This window comes from Denticeps clupeoides, chromosome 7 (genome assembly GCF_900700375.1).
Source record: "Denticeps clupeoides chromosome 7, fDenClu1.1, whole genome shotgun sequence".
Taxonomy (NCBI): Eukaryota; Metazoa; Chordata; class Actinopteri; order Clupeiformes; family Denticipitidae; genus Denticeps; species Denticeps clupeoides.
The window spans coordinates 8,543,528-8,567,776 of NC_041713.1; the positions used below are offsets into that span (position 1 = coordinate 8,543,528).

The 24,249-nt window shown below is 43.5% G+C and overlaps 2 protein-coding genes across 2 annotated transcripts; both read right to left on the reverse strand.

Annotated features, from left to right (window-relative positions):
• Nucleotides 1–30: 30 nt before the first annotated feature.
• On the reverse strand, nucleotides 31–14,874 carry mpp2a (MAGUK p55 scaffold protein 2a). The gene is made up of 13 exons (XM_028987060.1): nucleotides 14,731–14,874; nucleotides 11,547–11,595; nucleotides 8,555–8,655; nucleotides 6,686–6,838; nucleotides 6,218–6,367; nucleotides 5,561–5,788; nucleotides 4,510–4,641; nucleotides 4,304–4,406; nucleotides 3,523–3,594; nucleotides 3,257–3,418; nucleotides 2,954–3,156; nucleotides 2,558–2,686; nucleotides 31–2,434 (listed from the first exon to the last, which is right to left on the reverse strand). The coding sequence occupies exons 2-13, from the start codon at nucleotides 11,575–11,577 to the stop codon at nucleotides 2,258–2,260; spliced, it is 1,641 nt and encodes a 546-aa protein (XP_028842893.1). The 5' UTR covers nucleotides 11,578–11,595; nucleotides 14,731–14,874; the 3' UTR covers nucleotides 31–2,257.
• Nucleotides 14,875–15,654: 780 nt separating this feature from the next.
• On the reverse strand, nucleotides 15,655–18,868 carry pyya (peptide YYa). The gene is made up of 4 exons (XM_028986049.1): nucleotides 18,716–18,868; nucleotides 18,174–18,361; nucleotides 16,682–16,762; nucleotides 15,655–16,027 (listed from the first exon to the last, which is right to left on the reverse strand). Exons 2-4 carry the CDS (start codon nucleotides 18,359–18,361, stop codon nucleotides 16,003–16,005), a joined length of 294 nt encoding a protein of 97 aa, XP_028841882.1. The 5' UTR covers nucleotides 18,716–18,868; the 3' UTR covers nucleotides 15,655–16,002.
• Nucleotides 18,869–24,249: the final 5,381 nt, after the last annotated feature.

Genomic DNA, 24,249 nt, shown 5'->3' on the forward strand with positions numbered 1-24,249 from the left:
ATTAAAAAAAAATTTAGTTGACTTGGGTGGATGTGATCTTCAGATCTCTTGTTTCTGTACATATTTGTCACGCACAAAAAAAGATTTTTTTTTTCAATTATTTATTTATGATATCATAAAATACACACAGTGATCTGCATTTACAGCATAACAATAGTGTTTGTTTCAGTCCTATACATACATGTGCTCTCACTGTAAAAAAATTTGTAGGGTTATTTTAGAAACAAACTCGAATATAAATACGCCCTTATTATGATGTAGCTGCCAATATTCACATTTCCATGATAACTCTCCTGTGCACAAGCTAACGATAAGCAATTGCAGTTGTTTGGCTTGAAATAAAGCCCAATAAATAAAGATGGAAAAAAGCTTAGCAAACAAAGTGCACTGTTTTTGATCTGGCACTAAGCACAGTGCTATGTGTTAAGCGTGGGGCTAAGGTCAAGAATTTACAGAATAGACAAAACAAGAAAGACACAAAATCTTTAATCATGTTTGTGCATGTCAGGTATTGATGAAAGTTGGTTTAAATTATCCAAAATGAGGAAGCTTGTGAGCTTTCAATCATTTGGTTCCTCTTCCTAATTTTGCATTTAAGACATGATTAAAGATCATGTTCTGTGAACATGTTTTTCTTCCCAAAGGTATTTAAGACAAACTTATTTGAAAACCAATATTCAATGACAAGGACAACCAGAAAACCTATTTGAAGATCACGCAAGGTTGAAGAAATGCAAGGTTTGAATGAACTATGGCATATTAGAAATAACCTGTGCTCTCATTTTATATTTGTCATAAAGCCCAGAATGGCTTCATTACAAACATAGAAATGTACACAACTGGTGGCAGGTTGAAAAGACCATGTAATATTTGCTTTGATATGCTTTGTTACTCAAAGAGAATCGAGAGCAGTTTTCATGTTCTTGCAAGATTTTTAAGTGCACCTCAAAAATAAATAAAAAACATCCTGAAAAGGTTGTTTATTTTTGTAATTTAATAAGAAAGTAACCTTTTAACATTACAGAACCCAAATATGCTAAGAATTAAATCTGAAAACGAAGGACACTTTCATGTTATTATATTTTTAGATGCACTAGTATATGTACGTCCGCTAAAACCCCCACTGACGCAAACTACACTGATTTGCCTAACTTGAACTATAACAACATATGTGATGTTTACATCCAGATGTAATTCATTTTACACATGCTTGTTGTAATATTAGAACATGTGGATTCATGCTTGATTCTGTACAAGTTCAGGTCTTCTTGCATAATGTGGGAACACATTCATATGGTAGGATATGTACTGTATATGTTTAGGCAAATCACATGTTTAGAAGCAACATGTAACACAGTTATTGCTCACAAGACACTTGCGTTTAGCAGTTTTCACACACCGAATGAATATACGAGTACCGTGCATTCACAGACAGTTTGAACGATCCTACAAATTTTACATCTGAATTATCCACAAGAAACTGCTCTGTGAAAGCTGTGACACTAAAACTCTGTCTTAGTGTCGAATACACTTGATATGGTTCAGCTGTCCATAGGAAAAAATAATGTGGTAGTAAAAATAGAATCTGACATTTAAGAACCAAACTGTATGCGGTTTTCTGTGACAACGACATTACAAAAAGAGTCATTAAGCAGGCAAATACACCATGACATAAAATGTAACCCACCAGATGACACGGGGACACTACTTACAAGCTGGAGGATACTTGCTTGCGTGTGTTTGTATTATTTTGTATGTTATGTGTGAATTAAAAATCATATATAATGGCAATATGTCATCATATTCATGTCATCACAATATGTGTGCATTCAGATGTTTATTGAGCAGAGTAAATTTGTAGTTGTATTGCCAGCAATGTGATAAATGTTCACAGCCAAGACATGCACCTGACCCACACACCCACACAAACAGGCACATACGCCTTAGTTTGTTTTTACATCTTTCTAAGGACCTATGGTAATAACTGTAGCTTATGTATTATAATGTAAATGTAAAACTACCCCTATGTAACATCTTAATATATTAAGACTAAACTAAACACTAGTAAATTTTTGGTCTTAAATTAAAACTACCATTTTCTTTTGTAAATAAGCACTTACCCTGCCTGGGGACCACTGACATGTCCCCACTTTCACAAAATGTTGTCCTATGCGTCCTCAGTAAGATATAAACACAAAAGATGCGTGCACACACGCACACACAAACACACCCCCACACACATACACACACACACAGATTAGAAGACCCAGCCAACTGGGACCCATTGTGGAGTGCCTGTCATCCTTTGAAGTGAAGCTTTGAGTTTCTTGTATGCACCGTCCAGGTTGTCGTTGACAATAGTAACATCAAAGAGGTGTCCATACGCTCTCTTGATCCTGGCACTTTCATCCACTGTCCTCTTCAGCTCCGAATCCTTCACAGGAGAGAAACAGAAAAGGAGCATGCGTTTAAATATTCATGTTTCATGGCACTTAGTGCCACAGTTTGAAATCTCAGGCCAGAATCCACGCTTCTGGCAAGGAAACAGACTACTCACGGTCAACTGCTTGGTAACAACTCCGGCTTCAACTGCTGCTCTGTTCATTGTTTTCAAGACCTCAAAGTCGGGGGCCTCAATAAACACCACATAGGGCAGAAACTCAGATGTCCTCAGGACTTTCAAAGCCTGGTGAGACAATGTTCATTTCAGAATATCAGAAAAACAAGGGCTAAAAAAAACATTACTATGTTATTTTTGTGTTAAAGATACCAATGCAATGTAATTGACCTAGAATTTAATCAACGTTTTCTGCAACTAACTCTGAGTAGCCCCCACTTTGTGTGAATGATAAATGGGCTTTTAGTTCTAGTGTAGTCCTGTGTTTCACTCCATTTAAGAAACTGAGAGGCACACATATTTATGTCATCTTGTGTCTGCTGCACTACTTGATACCTGTGGGTTAACGTCCAGGATGCAGATACGTCCTGCTTCCACCACCTCATGAATGGAGTCGATCTTGGTGCCGTATAGGTTGCTGTCGTACTCGCCGTGCTCCAGGTATCGGCCAGCCTTCATGTCAGCCTCCATCTTGCTGCGTGTGGTGAATGCGTACATCATGCCCTCTTTCTCACCAGACTTTGGCTTCCTGGAGGTGTCTTTAAGAGAAAAAAACACAGAAAGAAACACAGTCACGCATTCAAGGAGCACCACCCTCTTGGCATACGGAGACAGTTGTCAGTATTTTGTGGAACGTACGTGGAATGGTTGTGCCGTAGTGCTGCGGATCTGACACCAACAGCTTGTTCTTCACGCTGCGGCGCCCTACCCCCTGAGCTCCAATCAAAACCAAGGTCTTCCTGCGGAACGGAGGGACCTTCGCCACTTCTTCGTAAATCAAAAGCTCATGTCTATCAAAATCTGAGCGAGAAACGGGAGTTAGGATAAAAAACCCAAGTGATGTGGGAAGCACTTCATATAGATCACATTATTTCTTATTTCTTGTAGGACTGCACATCGACTACCTGCATTCTTGGTGGTGAGGTACATCATTTTCTTCTTCTTCTTCCCTCCAATGCCACTGCACAGGGTTCCAACTACACACATACATGAGGTATGCATTACCCACAGAATTTCTACACAATTAACATATTCTGTATCTTCATAGTAGACACTTTAGTGACAAATTTTTCCTTCAACCACCTCACAAATGTCAGGGTGTCTATCTGCAAATATGTCCATGTGACAACATAGCCCTCTAGGTGGCATCATAAACCAGCTCGAATGACATATTCTGTAACTTCAGGGGTAACTAAACGTACAGCAACGTTTCTAATGCATTTGAAGCCAGGTCTCGTTAGTACAGATCTCTTTTAATACAGCCAGAACAGCTGTATGTGAATTATTAATGCATGTCTGTTTCACTGATGACAGTGTGCAAGCATGCATCATTTATGCATGACAAAACACTGCTGTCTAATTAAACTCCTCTCACATTTGTGTGTAACATAATGTAAATGGTGCACAATTCCAGAACGCTCCCTTGCAAATGTCTTGACTGTCCAATAATGGAATAACACTAACCTGAGATTTGACTAGTAGCATGGAGGTGCTGTTCTGAGGTGTAAGAAAGATGCGTCCCAGCTGATAATGTCATTTACCATACAGTTCTCCCAACCCATTTTACCAGCTTCCCATCTGAAGGCCCACGGGGATTTTTTTTAACCTGTCGTCTCTGGATATGCACATAGTACAGTGCATTAAAACATTTAAACACAGTGCCTCGTTGGAGCTGTAGGGCACTACCTGCGGGAGCCAGCTCAACATCCCTCTTAACAAAAGCTTTCCTCTTCTCCTCCAGTAGCTGACTGGGAATCAGGCCAGCGCTGCCCCCATCCACACGACGAGCCTGCAGCACCGAGGGATTTCCACAGCATGAGCAGTGCGATAGAGCACTTGTAAACTTTAAGCGAGTTACAGAGTCCTGGGCCAATCGCTGTGCTCCGTCTCACCTGCCACCAGTTGACGTCATCCTGGTTGACAATCTGGAGGATCTCCCCACTGTCAAAGCTGAGCCCTGCTTCCTTGCATGGGATGAGGTTGTCATTGGCAGGGTCGTAAGCAAAGTGACACTTCACAAAGACCTGGGATGGGTCGGTGAAAAATAAAAAAATAAAGGATAAAAGGATTTCTCCCTGTGGTGGGGTGACACTTGGAAAGCAAATGGTTCATTGTTTGTGAGGGACGTTTTCCTTATATTATTAATTATATATATTTTTATTATTAACAATTAATAGATGCAATAGACGAAGTAATATTCAGTGGATTGGAATGCACTAGGAGAAACCATGCTTTATGAACGCAGTCTGTATATGGCATAAAGGCATGGCCTGGGTGCCTGGATCCATCAACTGGTCACAAGACTTTCAAGGGTTTAAAAAATTCCACTTGTTTGTGCCAGGAAGCACAGAGTATTGAGATGGTGTTGCCTTCATCCCTGTGTACCTTACCACTGAGAGGAAAACTTGGCAAAAAAGGAAGGCTTCCATGACAATGGTATCCATGACAACTGAGGAGTTAAATGGAGAGAGGTGTACAGAAGTGAACTCCCTGTGCTGAACCCACCTGAGCTCAGTGCAGTCAGGTCTCATTGCATGTCTCAGAAGACAAGTCTACCGGATAAGTCAGGCTGCCCTTGTATTATTTGCCCAGTGTTATTTGAATATTTGCTCATCTAGGGCAGGCTAGATTAGCAATTCTTGTCTTGTTGTCTGTGCTCTTATTAACAATGATCTGCATTTAGCCATGTTCCCTTTTTTTCCTAATTATGAGCTGTATTTTGGTGATCTAATGCAAAGGTAAAAGCAAAAGGCATAAATAACAGTTGTGGGTGAGCACATATCCCCATATATCAGAATTACGATGTGATGTGAACTGTTTTGTTCTTATAAACTTTTGATATTTGTCACATTCAACACCAACAATATACAAGGTTTCTGGATTCCCAGTTTCCTGTATATATGTAAATGACTCTGTATTTACGCAGGAAGGGCTGAGCACTACCTGCCGAGGTGGCTGAGGCTCCTGGTAGCTGGGCAGGATCTTGAGCACCACGCTGCCGCTGGCCTCCTGCAGCATCTCCTGGAGCACACGGGGGTCATCGGCCACCTCGTGCCCATTCACCTCTTTTATGATGTCACCCACATGGAGGAGACCCTGCTGGTCAATCATACCGCCGTGCAGGATCCGAGCTATCACTAGCTCGCCATTCTCCACCCGGAACGTCACGCCCTGATGTGGAAAAAGGCAGCAGAGGTGCTATTTAAGCACTTCAGAGAATTCCACAAGGATGGGTATCTCCTTTAATGCCATGTTGATTTTTATTGCCTGATGAAATCTGGTACCTGTGTTTATGATCAGCATATAGACAAATATGTTGACAGGTCTTTCATAAGTTCTGCAGGCCTTTTAAAAAATGTATTTTAGGCAGGCAAATTAGCGTAGTCCCATTCAACTGGTTGAACATTATTTAATATTGACTGTCATCCACTTTCTACCCTGTAGTCAAATTATTAAGAACAACAACTACACAGCATTTCAACACACAGCAAATGTGAATGTACAAAGTCCACATGGATTTTGAGAACCAAGGCATGATGAGACACTATATACAAACATCTGTTGGTGGATTTATATCAGATGTATATGAGTATATCTCACCAGATGCTCTCCAGCCACTTTGCGGATGCCCACCATCCTGACAGCATCAGGGGGCACAGGCTGGCTACTGCCGTCCACGAAAGCACATGGGCTAGGGGGCGGGGTCTCGCAGGTCTGAGAGGCCACAGAGTCATGGGTCTCCAGGAGTGACTGTGATGGCACAAATCAAACATCACACTTCCGTGGGCACTGTGTCATTTCCAGGGCAACAATGGTGAATGGCCGATAGTCAGTACACTGTTGAATAATATTCTAAAATTAATAACAAAAAAGACTAAATGACTTTATGTGACAGTCTGTCCTGACAGCCATTGCCTTTAAATTTGCACTTTTGTGTTTTGAAGGCTACAGAATGCCAAACGCACTCCTGTTTAATCTAACGGTGGAAATATAAGGTTGAGGATAAAGGACAGGAATATTTCAGCATTATGATAAAACAGTAGCGTGCCACGTAACACACACTTTTACCTGAAAGTGCGGCTCGTTGAGGATGCGTGCGAGCTCCGCCGCTGTGTTACTGCGGTGGGTGAAGGGACTCAGGTCTCTCAGGATATCCTGCACCAGCTCCACGTTATTGTCCCGCACGGCTTCCAGCCGAGCCTCCTCACCGCCCTCAGGCTCCTGACAGACAGACAGAAGCATAAAACAAAGACGTGTTAACTCAGCTGTCAATCATTGTTTCTGGCTTGGCCTAACAGAATAATGCAGCTCTAACCTGATGAGTGCTCGTGAGTTAATCACACATATGAATATAGATGGATGTGTGCGCTCAAGGATTTGGCAGACATGGTGAGCACCTTCTTTATAATTTGATCACTAGCCGGGATCATTTTATGGCCAAGGCCTCTGGAAAGAGTATAGATTTTTATGGAGTCCAACATTGACGTGGAAATAATTTGTGAAACAAGAAATGGAAATTGATTTTTAAATACTGTCTGTCATAATTTTAATGAAACTGAAATGGCATATTCAACTTGTTAATTGCACTCTTGGTTATGTTTGTATGATGTATTATGATGTATACGAAGTATATACAGTGTGTTAAACACAATCGTGTTTAGTGATTTCCATATTTTCCATGTCAATGTCTTCTCATATTTGCATGTGTATGCTGTGTAATTTGAGTCTGCACTTTAGTCTCTCTGTATATTTGTACATAGCACAGATGACAATAAAGTTCACGTTGACATAAAATTCCTGACATTAAATGACTCTGACTCCTGGTAGCCCTTTAAAAATATTTATGCCCTTACAAGGATCCTTTATAAGTCTTTATTCCTTGTACATTGCTGTACAATAAAGAGGATACGTCTTTGATGCTGATTCCAGGGGCATTGAGGGCTTAAGTGAGCAGGGACACCGAAAACCATGCCAATAGATGCCAATATATAGCACCACCTAGTGGACATGTGTAGGTCTGGGCTGTCCAGTCTAGGTTTGCACTGAAACTCTCTACATTAATGCTCTCCATCTGTGCTCCTGGTGGGCACCAGCCCTGAACAGATTAATTCTTTCCTTGATCCACCAGATAAGGTGGCACAAGAACTGGATGGAAACAGGCAAAGTCGATTGCCTTAAATGAAGGAAAACACAAAAGTGTGGAAGAAGAGTGCCCTCCAGGATTAGAGCCCTGCTCTATATTGCATATGCCATAAGGATTGAAGGAGATCCGTTCTTATTGTCTCATTGAAAGTTTGAATGCCTATTTTTAGCTCTAACTGTCACTCTGTATTTTGTCACTGTTAGAGTCAATGCACACCTGGCAACTGCAGGAGTGGGTGCCGTCATTGTGTTTAATAGAAACATACACAGAACCTTTCAGATGTTTAGACCTCAGAAGATAATAATTCAAAATGATAAAAACTAAACAATGCAACAATAACAAAAATATGTTTAAATTATTTACTGCATTGCTGATATGCAGTTACTTTAATAAGAAACTGTCTATGGGGTTAAAGTTAGGGGTGCACCAATATCACTTATTTGGAAAACGAGTACGAGTACTTGCATTTCAGTACTCGCCGATACCGATAATAAAAACATTATTTAAATTTACAGGTAACAGCCTGTGATTATCCCCTTACACGCCGCTCAAACATAGACATTTCTCAGACCGTGGTATCGGTCCCCGGTATCGGGGGACTTTTAACGAGTACGAGTACTTTAGAGATTGTTGTATCGAGGCCGATACCAGATACCGGTATCGGTGCATCACCTAGTTAAAGTAAACGAAATTATCATTAAAGAAAAGTAAATTGCTACTTACTTTACTAATTATACTTAAAAAAGTAAATTATACTTAAAGTAAAACATAATAAAGAGAAGGGCCAGACTCACCACAGGGCTCTCCATAATGCCCTTGAGGAATATGAGGTCAAGGTCATTGGCAGTGGTGGAGCTGGTGCTGTCGCTCAGAGTGTCCAGAACCTGCGGCACAGCTGTGGGCAGACAGGTTACATCTGCTGCATTTGGGTTCATGGCCTTTGTAATTTATTCATGATTGTTTTGACCCTTCATGCTATGTAGGTTTTGAAGACCTCCATTTTAATACTGAATGCGACAGTGATTTCTAAATGCACCCTGCGAAAGACCATACAAAGGTCACACGTCCACGCTCTGCAGGTGCAGAAATGTGATGCATCTGACAAAACACTGAGTACACATTTTTAAGGAAGCATCTCAATTTTCGCACCGATGGCCTAAAATCCGAATCCTGCCACTATGTTGCTGCTGCATTAACAAGACTTGTCTGAATGAGCATCCAATGCACAATTTTCATGTATCATTATCACACACATTTATATGTATTCAGTTGGAATTTTCTGTAAAATTTCTATAATTTAAAATCCTCTCCCAGGCCCCAGGTCTTTCCAGCGTTCTTATTCTGTGGAGGGGGAAAACAGTCAACATTCCCACAGCGAAAATGTAGAAAACAACTCAATTACTCAACTTCTCAAACCGAGTGTGAACCTGTACCCCCCCACACTCCGCCGATGAGTCAGTTCATGACTCAGACACCTTCATTAGTGCTGGTCCCCAGTGTCTCACTGGACGTAAACGCGGGATCAATACGCTGCACTGAGACGGAACGGTCAGTATTGGGTCTACATTTAAATAAACTGACAACGAAAGGCTGAGAAGGAGTTTGTCCCTCGTTGAAACATGTGACAAATAATATATGCCACATTATTTCAAAAAGGCTTGCAATTACATTTAAACAATTTATAGCTGCCCCTTAATCTCTCTGTAATAAAATGCTGATTAGCAGGGTGGCTAACAATGAGTCACATCCCTCAGTTATATCCTCTTTGGTGAGTAATCGTCACCGTTAATCTCAGTCTGCAGTCAACTAGCAACATATCTGTCACTGAACATGTATGAGCCATTGAACATGGAGCACGTTTTCTGACATCACGTTGACAAGGCCTCCTGAGTTTTAGGCATAAATGGTAGGGGTAGGAGTCAGATAAACCTTTTGTGGTTTAAAAGGTGAGGAGCCAGATGACATCTATCACACATGCTAAAAACTCAATCGGGATTATTTTAACCTGTGGCTGTCAATACACCAAACATCATTAAACACTTGAGATTTTTCTTGTTTATCCCTATTCACGCAAATTCGAAGGGAGCCTTACCTAACACTAGAAACAAGCGGCACTGTGCCGCCCACATAGTGCTGTGCTCTGTTCCAGTTGTGTTTTTACGGCATTTATCAGACGCCCTTATCCAGAGCGACTTACAATCAGTAGTTACAGGGACAGTGACCCCTGGAACAACTTAGGGTTAAGTGTCTTGCTCAGGGACACAGTGGTAGCAAGTGAACACAATTAATCCAGTATAATTTAAGTACAATTTAAACACTTATTGTAAATGTCCTTTAGTATCTATACTAAAATATGCAGTTTTTTTATATTTTTTTGCTGTAAAGTTAGACTTGCATTGCATTCAGTTAATTGCAGTTTTGAGCATTAAATGAAAATCTCTTAATGAGGACAATGCAGAAACTCACTTGACCTGAATGTAGAAAGTCACTGAGTATTTTCAAACAGCATCTTAAGACTTTACTCTTTAGACAATACTAAGACTAACTTGTAAATTATATTCTGACTTATGTAAGAAAAACTATAACTCAGCAATATAAAATGATTTGTATTCATAGTTGGGTTCCTAGTGAACCAGAACTGATCACTTCATTGATGGTAACATGGAAGCACGTTGTAAGTCGCTCTGGATAAGGGCGTCTGCCAAATGCCTCAAATGTAAACGTAGAAACGGTATTCCAATACATAGTATTTCACAATGTTGAGTACACCCCTCACATTTATCTTTCCTTGGGACAACACTGAAGAAATGACACTATGATACAATGTAAATTAGTCAGTAGAGGTGTGAACCTTCACAGTTTGATTCCAATTATCAATTCATTGATCATTGATGCAGCTCAGATGGTTGCATCTGGAATTTATCCCCTCATAAGGGGAAAGGCATGTCTGCGCCAAACATTGTTGGTTGTTGAATGGTGTTGGTGAGGTCAATTTTGGAAATAGTCAAATTATTTTTAGGATCCGGCTCCCTCTGAGTCACTCAGTAAGGTGATCTGGGTGTGTGAGTCACTTGAGTCAAAATGTTTAAATCGACAGCTGTGAGTCAACTGAAGTGTTTGAATTGCGGAGGATATTAACTGCAGGATGCACTGACGGATCTCTGAGCGATTCCGATTTGGTTATGTTTCTGGCCAGAGGAGCTGCCGAATTGCAGGTTAGCAGTCGCTCAGTTTCAGGGTGTGGCAATCTTCTAATAGCCTAGGAAATATTTATGTAGAGCAAAAAAGATTTTCTTCAGCTCCTCAAAAGATTTCTTTGCCATGAGTCGCCATGTGAAGCTTCCAGTGTCCAGTAGAAGAGAGTTTAACACAAGAGAGTTTAGAAGAGGGAAAAACACTAATTGGGCACAATTGGGACATTTTCACATTGGGGTGTGCTCACTTCTGTTGCCAGTTGTTTAGTTATTTTGATGGGACAGAAAATGTACACTTTTGTACAAGCTGTACACGGACTATGTTACATTGTGTCAAAGTGTCATATCTTCAATATTGTCCCAAGAAAAGATATAAAATGATATAATGTGATGGGGTGGACTCCCTTTTGTAAGGTACTGTATTGACATATTGATTTTTGTCTCACACCTCCTTACCACGATATGTGATGTTTGCAAACAGTTCTATTTTAATCTCTCATCTATTTGCTCTAAAGCAGTTTATTATCTGTTGTCTGCTTGTATATTATTGTGCAGATTCAGTGTAATGTTTTCAGCTAACGTGTCTACTCACCAGGCTCTGTGCCAGTCAATGCCACTGGCATGTTGTCTGGATCCCAGGGCTGCCGATCGAGAGGGAGAAGGAGAGAGAGAGAGAAAGGGGAGGGGTTTGAGAGGATACTATTAAAAAACCATTTTAAATGATGGGGCTGCGTGTGATCTTGAATGACAGGACGAGACGCTGAGGACAAAGGGAAGGGACGCACATTCAGCACGTGGGAACCGAGGCGGACAAGCAGAGCAAGGATGTGTGGTGCTCCTACTGTGTGGTTGCCATGACGATATAAGTGAAAAATGAAGTATGTATGTGTGTCTGGAGAGGAGGGGGAGCATTAAGGCTGGGAGGGACAAAACAGCCATGAGCCCCTATTATTATACTGAGTTGATGGGTGTGGGGAAGGCAAGAGGGGTGGAATGCACATGATTAAGAACCACAACGTGAAAGTGCTTTAAGAAACCTAGATTTCTGGAACCAGGGAGGTAAAACAGATAGAGGGATGGATCGAGAAATGTCCCCGTCATGGGCGGGTACCAAACCACAATAAACCCGTCAAACATCTGTCAAACTGGAGTGTCCCACAGATGCTTAAGACCCTCTTGAGCAAAGCAACATAAACTAATTTTCAGGAAATTTCCATTGTTGAGGGTAATTCTCAACTCAGCAGGGAGAACAAATTACCAGTTCTCTTTTCTGGAAGATAAGAGCAGCCAGGCAATTTTAACTCAAGAACAAAATGGAAAACACCATGTCTGGGATGAGCCCACTCCACAAGCTGAACCAAAGCATGCATCACAAAGCAGCGCGAGAGAAAGAGAGCGTTGCCATGGGTACACAGCGTCATATGGGGCTGGATGGTCATCATATAACAGAATTAACAGAAATCACCATTTAAAAAATCTAATCTCTACGAATATACAAAAGATAGCTTTGTAGATGTGACACTAAGTAGCCCTATTTTAAAAAGAAAAGGATAAATTTCTCTATTTAGTCATCCCGTCATCACAGTGCTACACAGCACACATCCAACAGGACCACTCAGAGACGACATCACTGATAAATGACGACACAGGAAAGGTCCCCTAACTACTGGCCTGGTGTTTTAATTAGGATCTGAGGTGGAAAGACTGATCTCAGATTAGTATTGATTAGTACTGGGGCTATGTTCATTACTGCACAGTTTAGCCACATGCCCATAGGCCCCAATAATCTTATTAGATTTTCATTATACACACTGCTATAAAAAGAATACATGAACAATGATGATCATAGTGCGCACTCATATTTTTTACAACACTAAAGTGTAGTATTAATTTTACAAATGATTAGTGTGAACGTGAGTGGCGTTCACTCTCGGACCACTATTTTACATCATTCCACATGATGCCCCTATAGACACTACATGACCCATATAGGTAGATTGAGGCACAAATGGACTGGATTCTGTGAATTCTGAGAGTGAAATTTAATCAGTTTCGTGAACAAACAAGCATATTTAGCCTATTTAAGTAACACATGTGAACTAGTTCATTCTGGAACTGTGATTTTTAAATAAAGAGCAATGAATGTGAAAAAGTTCCCTTTAATATGCATAATGTCATATTTTGTCGGTGTAATCTGGGTTATTGTTCAACCTTCATTTAAAGGTTAACAGGATTTCAGCTCTGGAGCTCATTTTCAGCTCCCCCCTCTACTGCTTTAGGCTAAGTGGGACTGCAGACTAAGCAGCTGCACAGCATCCCCTTGGGACGGGAAACGGGGGTCCTCTGCCTCTATCTCAAAGGAGCTAGGGAGTAGTGAGCATGTTAAATAATGGCTGTCAATCTGTGGCCCGGCCCCTTCCCTCTCCTTCCGTCCCTCCAATGGCCCCTTGTGCCGACGTGACCGTGTCCCACCGCCCTGCTCCCTAACAAGCTCCCATGCCGCCCAGCACCTCCATCTGCTCCCCAGCACCGGCCTGAGGCCCATCCCATCTGCCCTGAACCAGAGGGAAACGGCCCGTCTCCTGGCCAATCCCGGATCCTGCCGCCGTCTCCGCCAAACGTTCTCCGGTGCCCTTACGAGCAACAAGGATAATGCTTGCTGTCATAAGGCTGCCAAGTTTTCTCTTGCATTCCTGCCAAAAGACAGGCTTCCCGCATCACCGCGGAGCCCAAACAGGCACAGGCACCTCATGCAGGGACAAGGGCTTTGTCACCACCTTCGCTACTGCGTCAGTTTTAGTGTATGTGTCTGTCTGAGTCCCACATCCCACTGGTTCCATTCATAAAACCAGAAATGTGGACACATAATCAGGAAGAGGATATAAACACCTTGGTTGGGGACACAGCTCACTGATGGGTTGGGGACCATGACACAAAGCATATAATACACTCTTCAAACTTGATCTATAATAATAGATAGAATAGTTGGTAGAATAGACTGTTTCTTTGTTAGGTATACATTTATAACTACGTTACGAAGAAATAAAGTAAATGAACTTCGCAGTGTATCATGAATAATAACATTTGACGCCATTTTAATGAAGCTGAGCACTGCATATTTAAATGGGTTGAGCATTTATATAATAACCAGCATGTTTATTGTCCTCCTGGTTACTGGTCTATAATTAAAGGATTTTGAGATAGATAGAAATCCGCCTAAATCAGCCTAATTAACGTAGCAGAATTATTATTATTAATAACAATCATACGAATAATCACAGCAGTAATAATAATTAAAAAAAAAACTCAAGTTTATGCACTTCACACACATTAGGGTATTAATATATGAATAGATGTGGGCTCCTGTATAGACGTTTGCTGGATCCCCTCCTCGCGCGACTGGTGACAGTCCTCTCCGCACCAAAACAACGCTTCTGGTTCGAACGATGTATTACAGCCATGAATAATACGTATCCTGATCGTTTAATTCGCGCACGTAGCTTACCAAGACCAATCAGCAAATGTGTGAAGGTTTTTTTTTTTTTTTTTTTTTTTTTTAAATCAAAACGCCCCGAAGCGAAACACAAGATCCGCGTCGCAGGAACGCGACAATACAACGCGATGCGCGCACAAAAGCCCCCCGACCGCACAGGAGAACATATGGCCGTGACAAAAACACCCAGCCAGGCGACGAGGAAGGAACACGGCGGCCGCGTCAGAATAGCACCAAACGGGACGGATTCCGACAAAAGACGCGTTCCTCCACGAGAACTGACCTGTTATGTCGCGGCCGCGTCGTCGTCTCCTTTTAATTTGCGGGGTCCGGTTCGAGCCACTAGGAATCGCCCACCGACGCTGCGGCGGCCGCGTCCTATTAAACGGGCGACGCCGTCGCCGCTTTAACGCGGGCCCCACCAGGCGGGCGTCGGGGCGGGCGTCGCCTGTGGGATTATTTACACGGAATAGTGGCTCGTTCGTTTAAATGCGATTCTGATACAAACGTACGGTGCTTTTGGTCATGTTGAAATAGCAATATATTTGTGTGACAGAGCAATGAGCGATTGTGCGATTGATAGTCGAGTTTAATTGTATTACTTTAATACAGCTTTTTATTGTCTTCTGTGAGAGGGTTAATGTATCGTGCTTTGCATATATGTGCATATGGGATAAAATTATTTCACACAAAAAATGTACAATTGGAAACATCTATTTTAATTCTCCAATTTCTAACAATTATATCGATACTTTCTGTAAATACTAGACGTTTCTGGCCTCGATACATTTAAATACATTCATTTATTGGAGTGCCATCTGGTGGCAACTAGATTAACGCTCCAAATAGCTGAAAAAAAAAATCGATGCAGATTTTGTATATCCTGGTCTCAGGACGTGTTTCGCACAGAAACTTTTGAAATGTCATCTTTGAACTCATTCTTGCGTTTTAAGGCCAGTTTTGATGAATGCAGCAGCTGAAAGGTCCAGCATGAATCACAGTTATATTCCGGAGAACCGTATTGCGGAGAAGGTGGATACAGATCTGCAGCCTGAGCCTAGACGCACTTTTAAAAAGGTCAACTTTAATGATGATAAGAATTTTTCTTCTCATGGACGTTTTGCCAAAGTTTCCACATCTCCTTATTGAGACACAGAACAGCGAAATTAAAGATTCACTTCATAAAAAAAACGAACACACTCGCCAATTCTGAGTCATACAATAAACTTTAATCACATACAATTTAATTATTTGTACAAACAAGGAAAGGAATATCCTCTGTAAGATATAATGATAATGTCGACACATGTAATTATCTCTGAAGCATTCTGCTCAATAATAAATTATGTACAACTTTCTTTGTGAAAGAACCGCGGCAGTATGTACGTATACAGCGTGTGACCGAAAGAGAGAAGTGGTAAAACGGACCGACGAATGCTCTGAGATGGGTGTCAGCTATCTGGTGGCTGTGGGGGCGGCTGCTGTGAGGCTGAGGTGGTCTTCACCTGCTGCGTCGCGGCGAAGGTCGGAAGGGGGGGACGGGCGGGACGGGCCTTCACCACATGAAGGAGTCGTCGTATCTGGGGAAAAGATGAGCAGACAGTTATAAATATGTGACCATGCACGGGTCACGCTGCATACACTGTATTGGTTGGTGTATTCATAGTTGGGGGTCCTAGTGAACGGGAATTGATCTCTTCATCGATGCTAACTTGAAAGCACGTTGTAAGTCGCTCTGGATAAGGGCGTCTGCCAAATGCCGTAAATGTAAATGTAAATGGTTGGTCCCCCCAGTGACCGCTTACTGATCAACGCATTCGTTTTTTTTTTCGTTTGCAGGGACATTTCAGGAGAGCATAAGGGCCGATGTCTCTGCTCTTACTGGTGGTTTGTGTCGGACCTGCTTGGCTGTAATTACGAGATCTAATAAAGTCCCGCTCACGTGTTCAGACTGGCTTTCTGGGCCTGATATAGCCGTCCCTCTGAGGACGGAGAGGCGTTTAAATGTCAGGCGCCTTCTCAGATATTCATAGTGACTCATGTTCCACCGCCTCATCCCCACCGTACGAGAAGTGTGGAAGGCGGGGACGGCTTCATGAGTCGCTCCAGTTCCCCATTAGCGCATGGCGCAGCGCGGCACGTCTCTCGCGGCAATACACGAGCCCGACGGTTTCTGAGGCGCGGCCGCAACGCCGCGGTGGAGAGGCACAATGAACGGATATCTCGACGCTGACCTTGACTTCTGGTTGTGCTCCAGGTTGTCCCCGAACAGCAGCTCTGACATCAGACCTTCGGGCGTGGACCTCTTGCCGTACCTGGGAGAAAGGCGAAGCGAGCCATTACGGGCAGGCTGGAGGTCTGAAACGTCTCACCTGCTCGCTGCCGCTCTGCGCCTGTCCGTCAGACTAGCCCCAAGACTCGCCCAGTTCTCCGGATCTATATCTGCTGCCCTGGTCTTCACAGTTTGACGGCTGACGTGTTCTCCTGGAGAGCCTGGGCCCTGAATGTCATGTCGGGGGGCCTTTTTCCCCCCTCTGTGAGGGTTTTGACAGTGTAGGAAGCGCAGCGCTATGAATTAGACGCTTTAATTGGTGTGTGCTGTGGCATAAGGGCACATTTGTACCGTGTCATTAGAAAGGAGCAGAGGTGGACGTTGTGTGTGCCGAGGCGCTCATTTGGTCCAATTTGAGGCTTTCCACGCCGTCTCCCTCTCCTTGTGAATCTTTTCGATAACCTTTCGGCGTGTTCCATCATCTCTGAGAGCGCTCCACCTCATCTTCGTTTTGGCGTCCAAGCTCATAGCCAACGTTGCATGAACAGAAATGATCTGTTTTCTTACAACAATGGCTTTAGATGCATAACAGCAAGTTGCAGCGCGCAGTAAGTTCTGTGCTGGACACTAACGCCGGACACGGAGTCACCCTGTCGGGAATTAACCTCACAAGTTCATTGGTGGCTTCTGGGAGACCAAGAATGTGTCCCTTGAACGCTCCTGGTAATGTCCAGTGCTTCTCCACCTCACACCTCGCAGGATGTCTCCGTGTTTGCTCTGTGACAAAAGCCACTGTTAATTCCTGCCTTTGGAGCTCTGGGTTGTGCGACATAAGGTAAAATAAAGTAAAAATGACATGCTTCAAGAGCAAACGCCCAGACGACTACCTTTAGACAATGAATTATTCATGAATAATATTGAGTTTATATTTAAATTGACTAGCGTCAAAGACTGGCAGAAAGAAAAGAAGAGCACACCTCACAGCGTCCAGCTTTAACGCCCGAGCCTACAGCTTTTCTCATGCCAGGCCCCACTGGGAAATCATTTCTCACAGGACATCCGGGGCCCATTAGACACAGTGTGTGTTTTTGTGTATAATATTGTAGAATACTCATAATATTGCAGATGTCCATATTTAGGGTCATTTCAAAATTTTCGTTTGCTTTTGATAGGAAACAACAACTTTTTGGTGAATTAAAGAAACATCAGATGGGTGAAAACTCCAGTCCAGACGTTGTTCATGCTGTAAGCAACTCTGGAAGCTGGAAATGTCTGTTAATGTTGGAATATCTCGCCGTGATCGCTAACACGATAATAGAAAAACAAGGAATTTTCTAAACGACCCTTAACTTTTGAACGGTAGTGTGTATGGTGTATGTGTGTGTGTGTGTGTGTATTGTAGGATTACTAATCTCGACCCCCGGACCCCGGACCCACGCCCACGGGCCCCTCACCTCTGCCGCGTGATGAGGTTGATGTAGTGCCGCAGCGCCGTGTAGTACTTGGCCAGCTCCTCGGGCGGCGCGTCCTCCCCGGGGTTCTCCGGTTTGGGCGGGTACGCGTCTACCAGGGCGCCGAGACACACGAGGACGCACAGGACCAGCGCGGCCAGCACCGTCCGGGGCTTCAGCAAGATGGCCATCTGCACGGAGAACGGGGCAAACGTACAGATCAGCTCCGTCTGTAAACCCAAGACAATTCGTAAAAACTTTGGCGGAATGACGAGAGATTTTTTTTTGACTGTTTATGTGACGGTGATTCAGAATTACGAATAAAATAAGTATAGAGAATCCTAAATGAAATGAACCCGAGTTATTTCTGTGTAAAACGGTGTCGCTGTCCGCGGTGCTGAATTCCCCGCAGATAACGGGACACGGCGGGCGCGCGCAACACGTCCCCATGTAAAAATCAAAGAAACGGGGGGACGCTGCCAAACGTCGTCTCGGCAGGGTCCGAGAAGGAGGGGAAGGGGAGAATAAAGGTTGCCGCTACTCACTTTCAGACTGCGCGGTCTCCGAGTTTCCGACAGGCTGGGTGGGGGTCTCTGCTGCTGCTGCTGATGCTGCTGATGCGCCGCTGAGCTCCGATTGTCTCCGGTCTTTTGTCTCCCGACTTCGGCTCCGGTCGTTTATATAGGCACCTCAGCCCGGGGGGACACCCCGAGGGGCGCGGAGGGTGGGGTGGAGTGCGGGGGAAGGTGGGTGGGCGAAGGAATGGAGGTTGGGGTGGTGTTGGGGGGGTCGTGTCATCCTCAAAGTTTCGACGTCACGGTGGACTGATGGTTTCTTCCATTTCCTGGGAGACTCTCGTTCGTGCGTTTCGGTACAAGGTTCCAAGGACCTAAAGCTCCTGCATGTGTATGCTGGGTAAAATGCGTCGCCTTTTTTTGGTCCCTTGTCGCATCCTTTTCACCCAGCTTGCCAGGTTTTATTAAGGCAGTGAACGGTTCTGCGTGGGTCCGCATTAGATCACGCGAATGAAATGTATTTCTGCCGCTTAACGTACAAATGCGGAGACGCAACAGGTGCCCGCGGCGCAGTAGCGCATTAATAACGCTAGGTGACGTCGCGCCTTGCGCCCAGGACAACGGAAGGCGCCGCTTCATCTCGGAGGGAGAAGCCGGAGAGGCGTCGGGTTCGACGGGGAGTTGTGTTCGGCCGCGTAACGTGACACGCGTAACTCGCTCAGCTCGGCCACGGCGAGTAACGGATACCGGGAGCCGCCGTCCCGCTAATTACCGCCACGTCCCCGAATCCAATTAGGGACTCCGCAGTCGGCGTGGTAATGAGGCCCGGTGCACCTGCAGGAGCCTTCCCTCCCGATGCATGCTGGGAAGTGAGGGCAGGTGCGCAGCAATGAACGCTGAAAACGAGAAGGCCTGGTCCCTGAGAGTGGACTGATATCTGATGCGCTCCCTTTATTGCTGGATCCTTCTTTATGCAATTAGTCTAATTAATAGAGCTTGAATCCCTACACTTGAGAACTATTTGTTCTGTTCATTAAAAAAGAAAAAGAAAAAAGAAGCCATTTAGACTGGCTAGACTGATCTATTCTGATATTGATCAAAACCGGATAGTCATGTCAACATGCGTCACATGACTGGAAATAGTATAATGGCGGGCTGGTGATGTTCTCACTTAGCTCTTTTTCATGCACACAGACCCGGAATATGGGGAGATTGTGTTTCTTTGTTTGTCATTTGTTGGTCTGTGTTTGAAGGAAGGATGCCGAGAGACGTCACTGGGACCTTACTCATTTTCCCAGTTCTCCTCGACACGGGTGACGAGGCTGCATCGCTCATCGTTCACATCTCTCGCTGTCTCCACACTCTCCGGTCTCCTTACACCCTCCGTGACCTTTTACCAAATTAGAAACATCCTGGCCCGTGTGTGGAGAGTAATGTATAATGGATGCCACGGCTCCAACTAGCCTCACATCTCACGCCATGGAAAAGCCGCGGCTTTTGTGGCCTTATTTTACAGTGTTGGTTTCAGTTTGTCTACCAGTGGGACATCATGTTTACTTTAGGAATGAAAAGGAGTAATACTGGTGGGTGGTAGTATCTTAGTATCTGGGTAACACACTCGCCTATGAACCGGAAGAACCAGGTTCAAACCCCACTCACTACCATTGTGTCCCTGAGCAAGACACTTAACCCTGAGTGTCTCCAGTGGGACTGTAACTATGGACTGTAAGGACATGTGCTTGTGTGTTAGGCAGTATACAAGTTTTTAAATGCTTTTTCTTTTCATTTTATTAACTAAAGCAATTTTCTCATTAATTCTGCCATCTGCTTTTTTCCCCACACGCAAAGACATATTAATATAATAAAACTAAATAAAATAATTGACCAAATTCCCATCTATAGTGGAATATAAACTTCAACGATGGTTCAAATTATTAACCAAAAACCAAATCTTGAGTTACTGATTTGGTGACACGGCTCAAGTTCTGCATGACTTCCAGCAAATGAAGAACCAAAAGCCTTTTGACCTCACGGTCCCCACTGAAATAAATGGGGAACCTTTCCCTGGAACATCAGAGGTCTTTCTATGACGTTTCATGTCTTAGCGCTGGACGGCCTCATGCCGCCTCGCGCCACACACCAGTCGCCTCAGAGGGACGTAATCGCTCGACCGCACGGCGCACACTGCAATCGGCAAAGAAGCAGCAGGACATAAATCCCCCGCCTCGAGATGTCAGTGCTAAGCTAAAGCTAGCCGGGCCGAAAACGAAGCTGGATAAAGCCTGTCATGCCTTATCCCGTACAAACAAACGGACGAAGAGACAGAAAGACCCCAACAAAATCCACGCTGCCTGGGTGATGGATGGCGACCGCGTCTTCATTTTACAGCTTAGGAGCATTCTTATCTCGGGTGATAGGAAGATCGAGGAAGCCACAGACAATAATACTTGCAAAACCCAATGTGTGTGTACTTGGGGTCCGAAACAAAATATGTTTAGGCTGGTATTGGGAAATGTATAAATAGAATAGCTCAATGTGAACCCAATATTTGAGAATAATAAGGATGTCAATACTGGTTATCCTCTATTGGCTGGGCACTCCAGCCAAATAACTGGGAAGCCATGAACTTTTGACCTTGTTTGCATTCACCTTCTCCCTGTCTTGTGACATGTATTACCTTGTTACTTGGGTTCATTCTGTTAAGCAACATAGGGAATCTTTTTTTTGTCCCTCACATAATAAAAAAAATGGTCCTATTTAACTATGTATACAAACTATACAAATAGTTTTAATATTTTCTTTACATAATCAATATGTGAGCCGTGCTCCATCCCAACAGGCGCCGAGCTCACTGACATGAATACTAATTCGGCAGAGATGCCAAGAGGAAAAAAGCTGCTGCTGAATCTGTCTGTAAATGTCCCTCATTCCACTTCTCAACACTGAATTTGTAACATCTGGAGGAAAAAGGAAAAAAAAAAAACCTTGTCTCCACGGGGGAGGCTCTCCACCGACGATACAATTTCATGCAATTCCAAACCAAGATTGGAGCCAAGTTGCCCCAGTGTTGCAGAAACGTCTAAAGCTTCATGAAGGAAATGTCCCGTCATTTTCCAATCATGGACAACATACTGCGATCACTCAGGAGTGACCTGACCTCGCAGCCACTTCACTGTCACTTTACTTTTTCTGGTTTAGATCTCAGTAGCTGTGGACTCGACAGTGCACACTGTCAAATGAAGAGAACTTTAGTGGATACAGATTGAGCAACTCAAACTTGTTCCCTGAAATTGAGACACAAAAACTGTGCTGAACATTTACTAAAAATCCAACACTCTGGAGCGTGTTACCCAGTGTGGTGTGTGTGATATGTCTCCGTCAGGGCCCTGCGCTTCACATTCATCCCTGCAAACTGAGGGGTTAAATGCAGACAGGCTGTCATTATGTGCAATAATTTAGCGCAGCCATGGCCATAATTCAGTTTAATTTGACACCAGTCTAAACCACGCTGATTGATGGTTGTGATCAATGCAGGCACGTCACACCGACGTGTAAGACTCCACTCTGTCCTGTTTTTTTTTTTGGACCGCACCAGGTGACTGCCTATGAATATGGAAAGAATATGGAAAGGGCAAAATGTTCTTAAGAAACAAGTGGAAACATGTGGACAAACAGCTGCTCTGTACAACTATAATAAGGATATTTTATATAAATAAGGATATTTGTTTTTATTCAAATGTAATATGCTGATCAGCAATCAAATTGAATGTACTGATAGTGGAGAATCTGATCTTTATGTGTCATACGGCAATTAAATGAATTTAATACATTTTACAGTTCTTTGACTCATCACCAACAAATTCTCATCAAAATAGGTTCGGGAAGGTGTGATTGAGCCTGTGTGTGTGCGGGGGTTCGCACATTCTGCGTCACTGCACACATACTTTTCTGACGCATGCTGTCAGTCACTCGCTTGCTGCTACATGACGTCCCCTCTGCGGGGGCAGGTGAGAGTTCAAGTAAGACCCCGCAGCCTTTGACCACAGGCTTGACTAAATGATCGGAGAGAGAGAGAGAGAGAGAGAGAGAGATGAGGGCTGGAATTGGGAGTTTATGAAATGCGCACAGCTGGTGTAAAAGATGCATTTTCGGGAAAAAATAGTGTATATTTGTTAAATATGTTAGTGTTACTGAAATCATGTGAAGGAAAAGTTTCTTCTCAGGATGATACACATGATGCATGTGTCACACATGCAGGCAGCTGTCACACAGATGCCAGCAGGGTGACGCTGCAACAACATCGATATCGCTGCTCTACCTAAAAAGAAATAAATGAGTACAGAAACGTGCAGAAACAACGTGGAAAGGGAGCTGACTTGATTATTTGAACACTCTCTCAGACTTAATTACCTTTTCAAACAAGGGCTGATGTCTTGTAGGCAGTCATGTGGCCCCAAGTTGTGAGCCGTCTGTGGTGTGGCCTCCCCCACTGGTCTCCTGAAACCTCGGTGAAGCAAAGGGCCCGCCTAGCACAACCTTGCTCTTGTTTTAAGTTAAACGTTTAATTGAAACTAAAGTTATTATTATTATTATTATTAAAGTTATTATGTTGTTTGTTGAAATTAGCAGTATGTTGTTAATGGATTTTGAAGTGGATTCTAAAAGGAAGAGCATTTTGCATGGGTGCATATTTTGAATCTTCCTTTCTTCCTTTTTTCTCAAAAAAAAAAAAAGGTAACAATTGGAGCACTGATAACGAGGGGCAAGGAACCATAATTTATTCAGAATTATTCAGCAGTGACCCCCTCATTCATTGGGACCACACCATGACTGAGAAATGCCCCAGAGAAAGAGAGACAGAGACATCAGACCGCACTGGATGAAAATGAAAAGGCTTCCAGGGTAATGCACAGTAATTGCATAATAAACAGGATCAGCAAGAACATGCTGAGAAACACTCACAAGAATTACACTACGTCAGCATCATGAACAAACCACATAGATAAGAAAGACAACTTGAAGGAACCGTCTCGCTGCAAAGGGTCACTTCTAAAATACTGTTTAATAAAAACTCAATCACATAAATACTTGAATTTTCTCCACCATGCAGCTTGCTGTTTTAATTCAGTGTCCGCTGCAATCAGTTTTTAATATAAAAAACCCCCACAATGCTGCACAACACTAAAAGCAAAGGCTTTTTTCACTATTGACAGCCCAGCCTTGCAACTTCTCTATGGAACACTGATTGGACAGCATAGTTGAGATGTCAGTTTTGACAAGTGAAAGAATAAATTAAAAACTTCATTGTGCTGACTACCCTGGGCTCATGCAACCTTTTACCTTCTTGACAGCTTCATCACTAGGAGCCCCCCATGACCCTCAGGCCGGGGCATTGCAGCATGGCGCCCTAAGACAGCCATGACTCTAATCCAACGTTTGATGCAAACTGACAGCTCCCACGAGGGCCCCGAGGTCCCTGGACTTCTTCAGCACCTGCTACCTGCCCAAGCGCCTTCTCAGATCACAAACCATTTCCTTCATGCCCGCTTGCTGAATGAAATGAA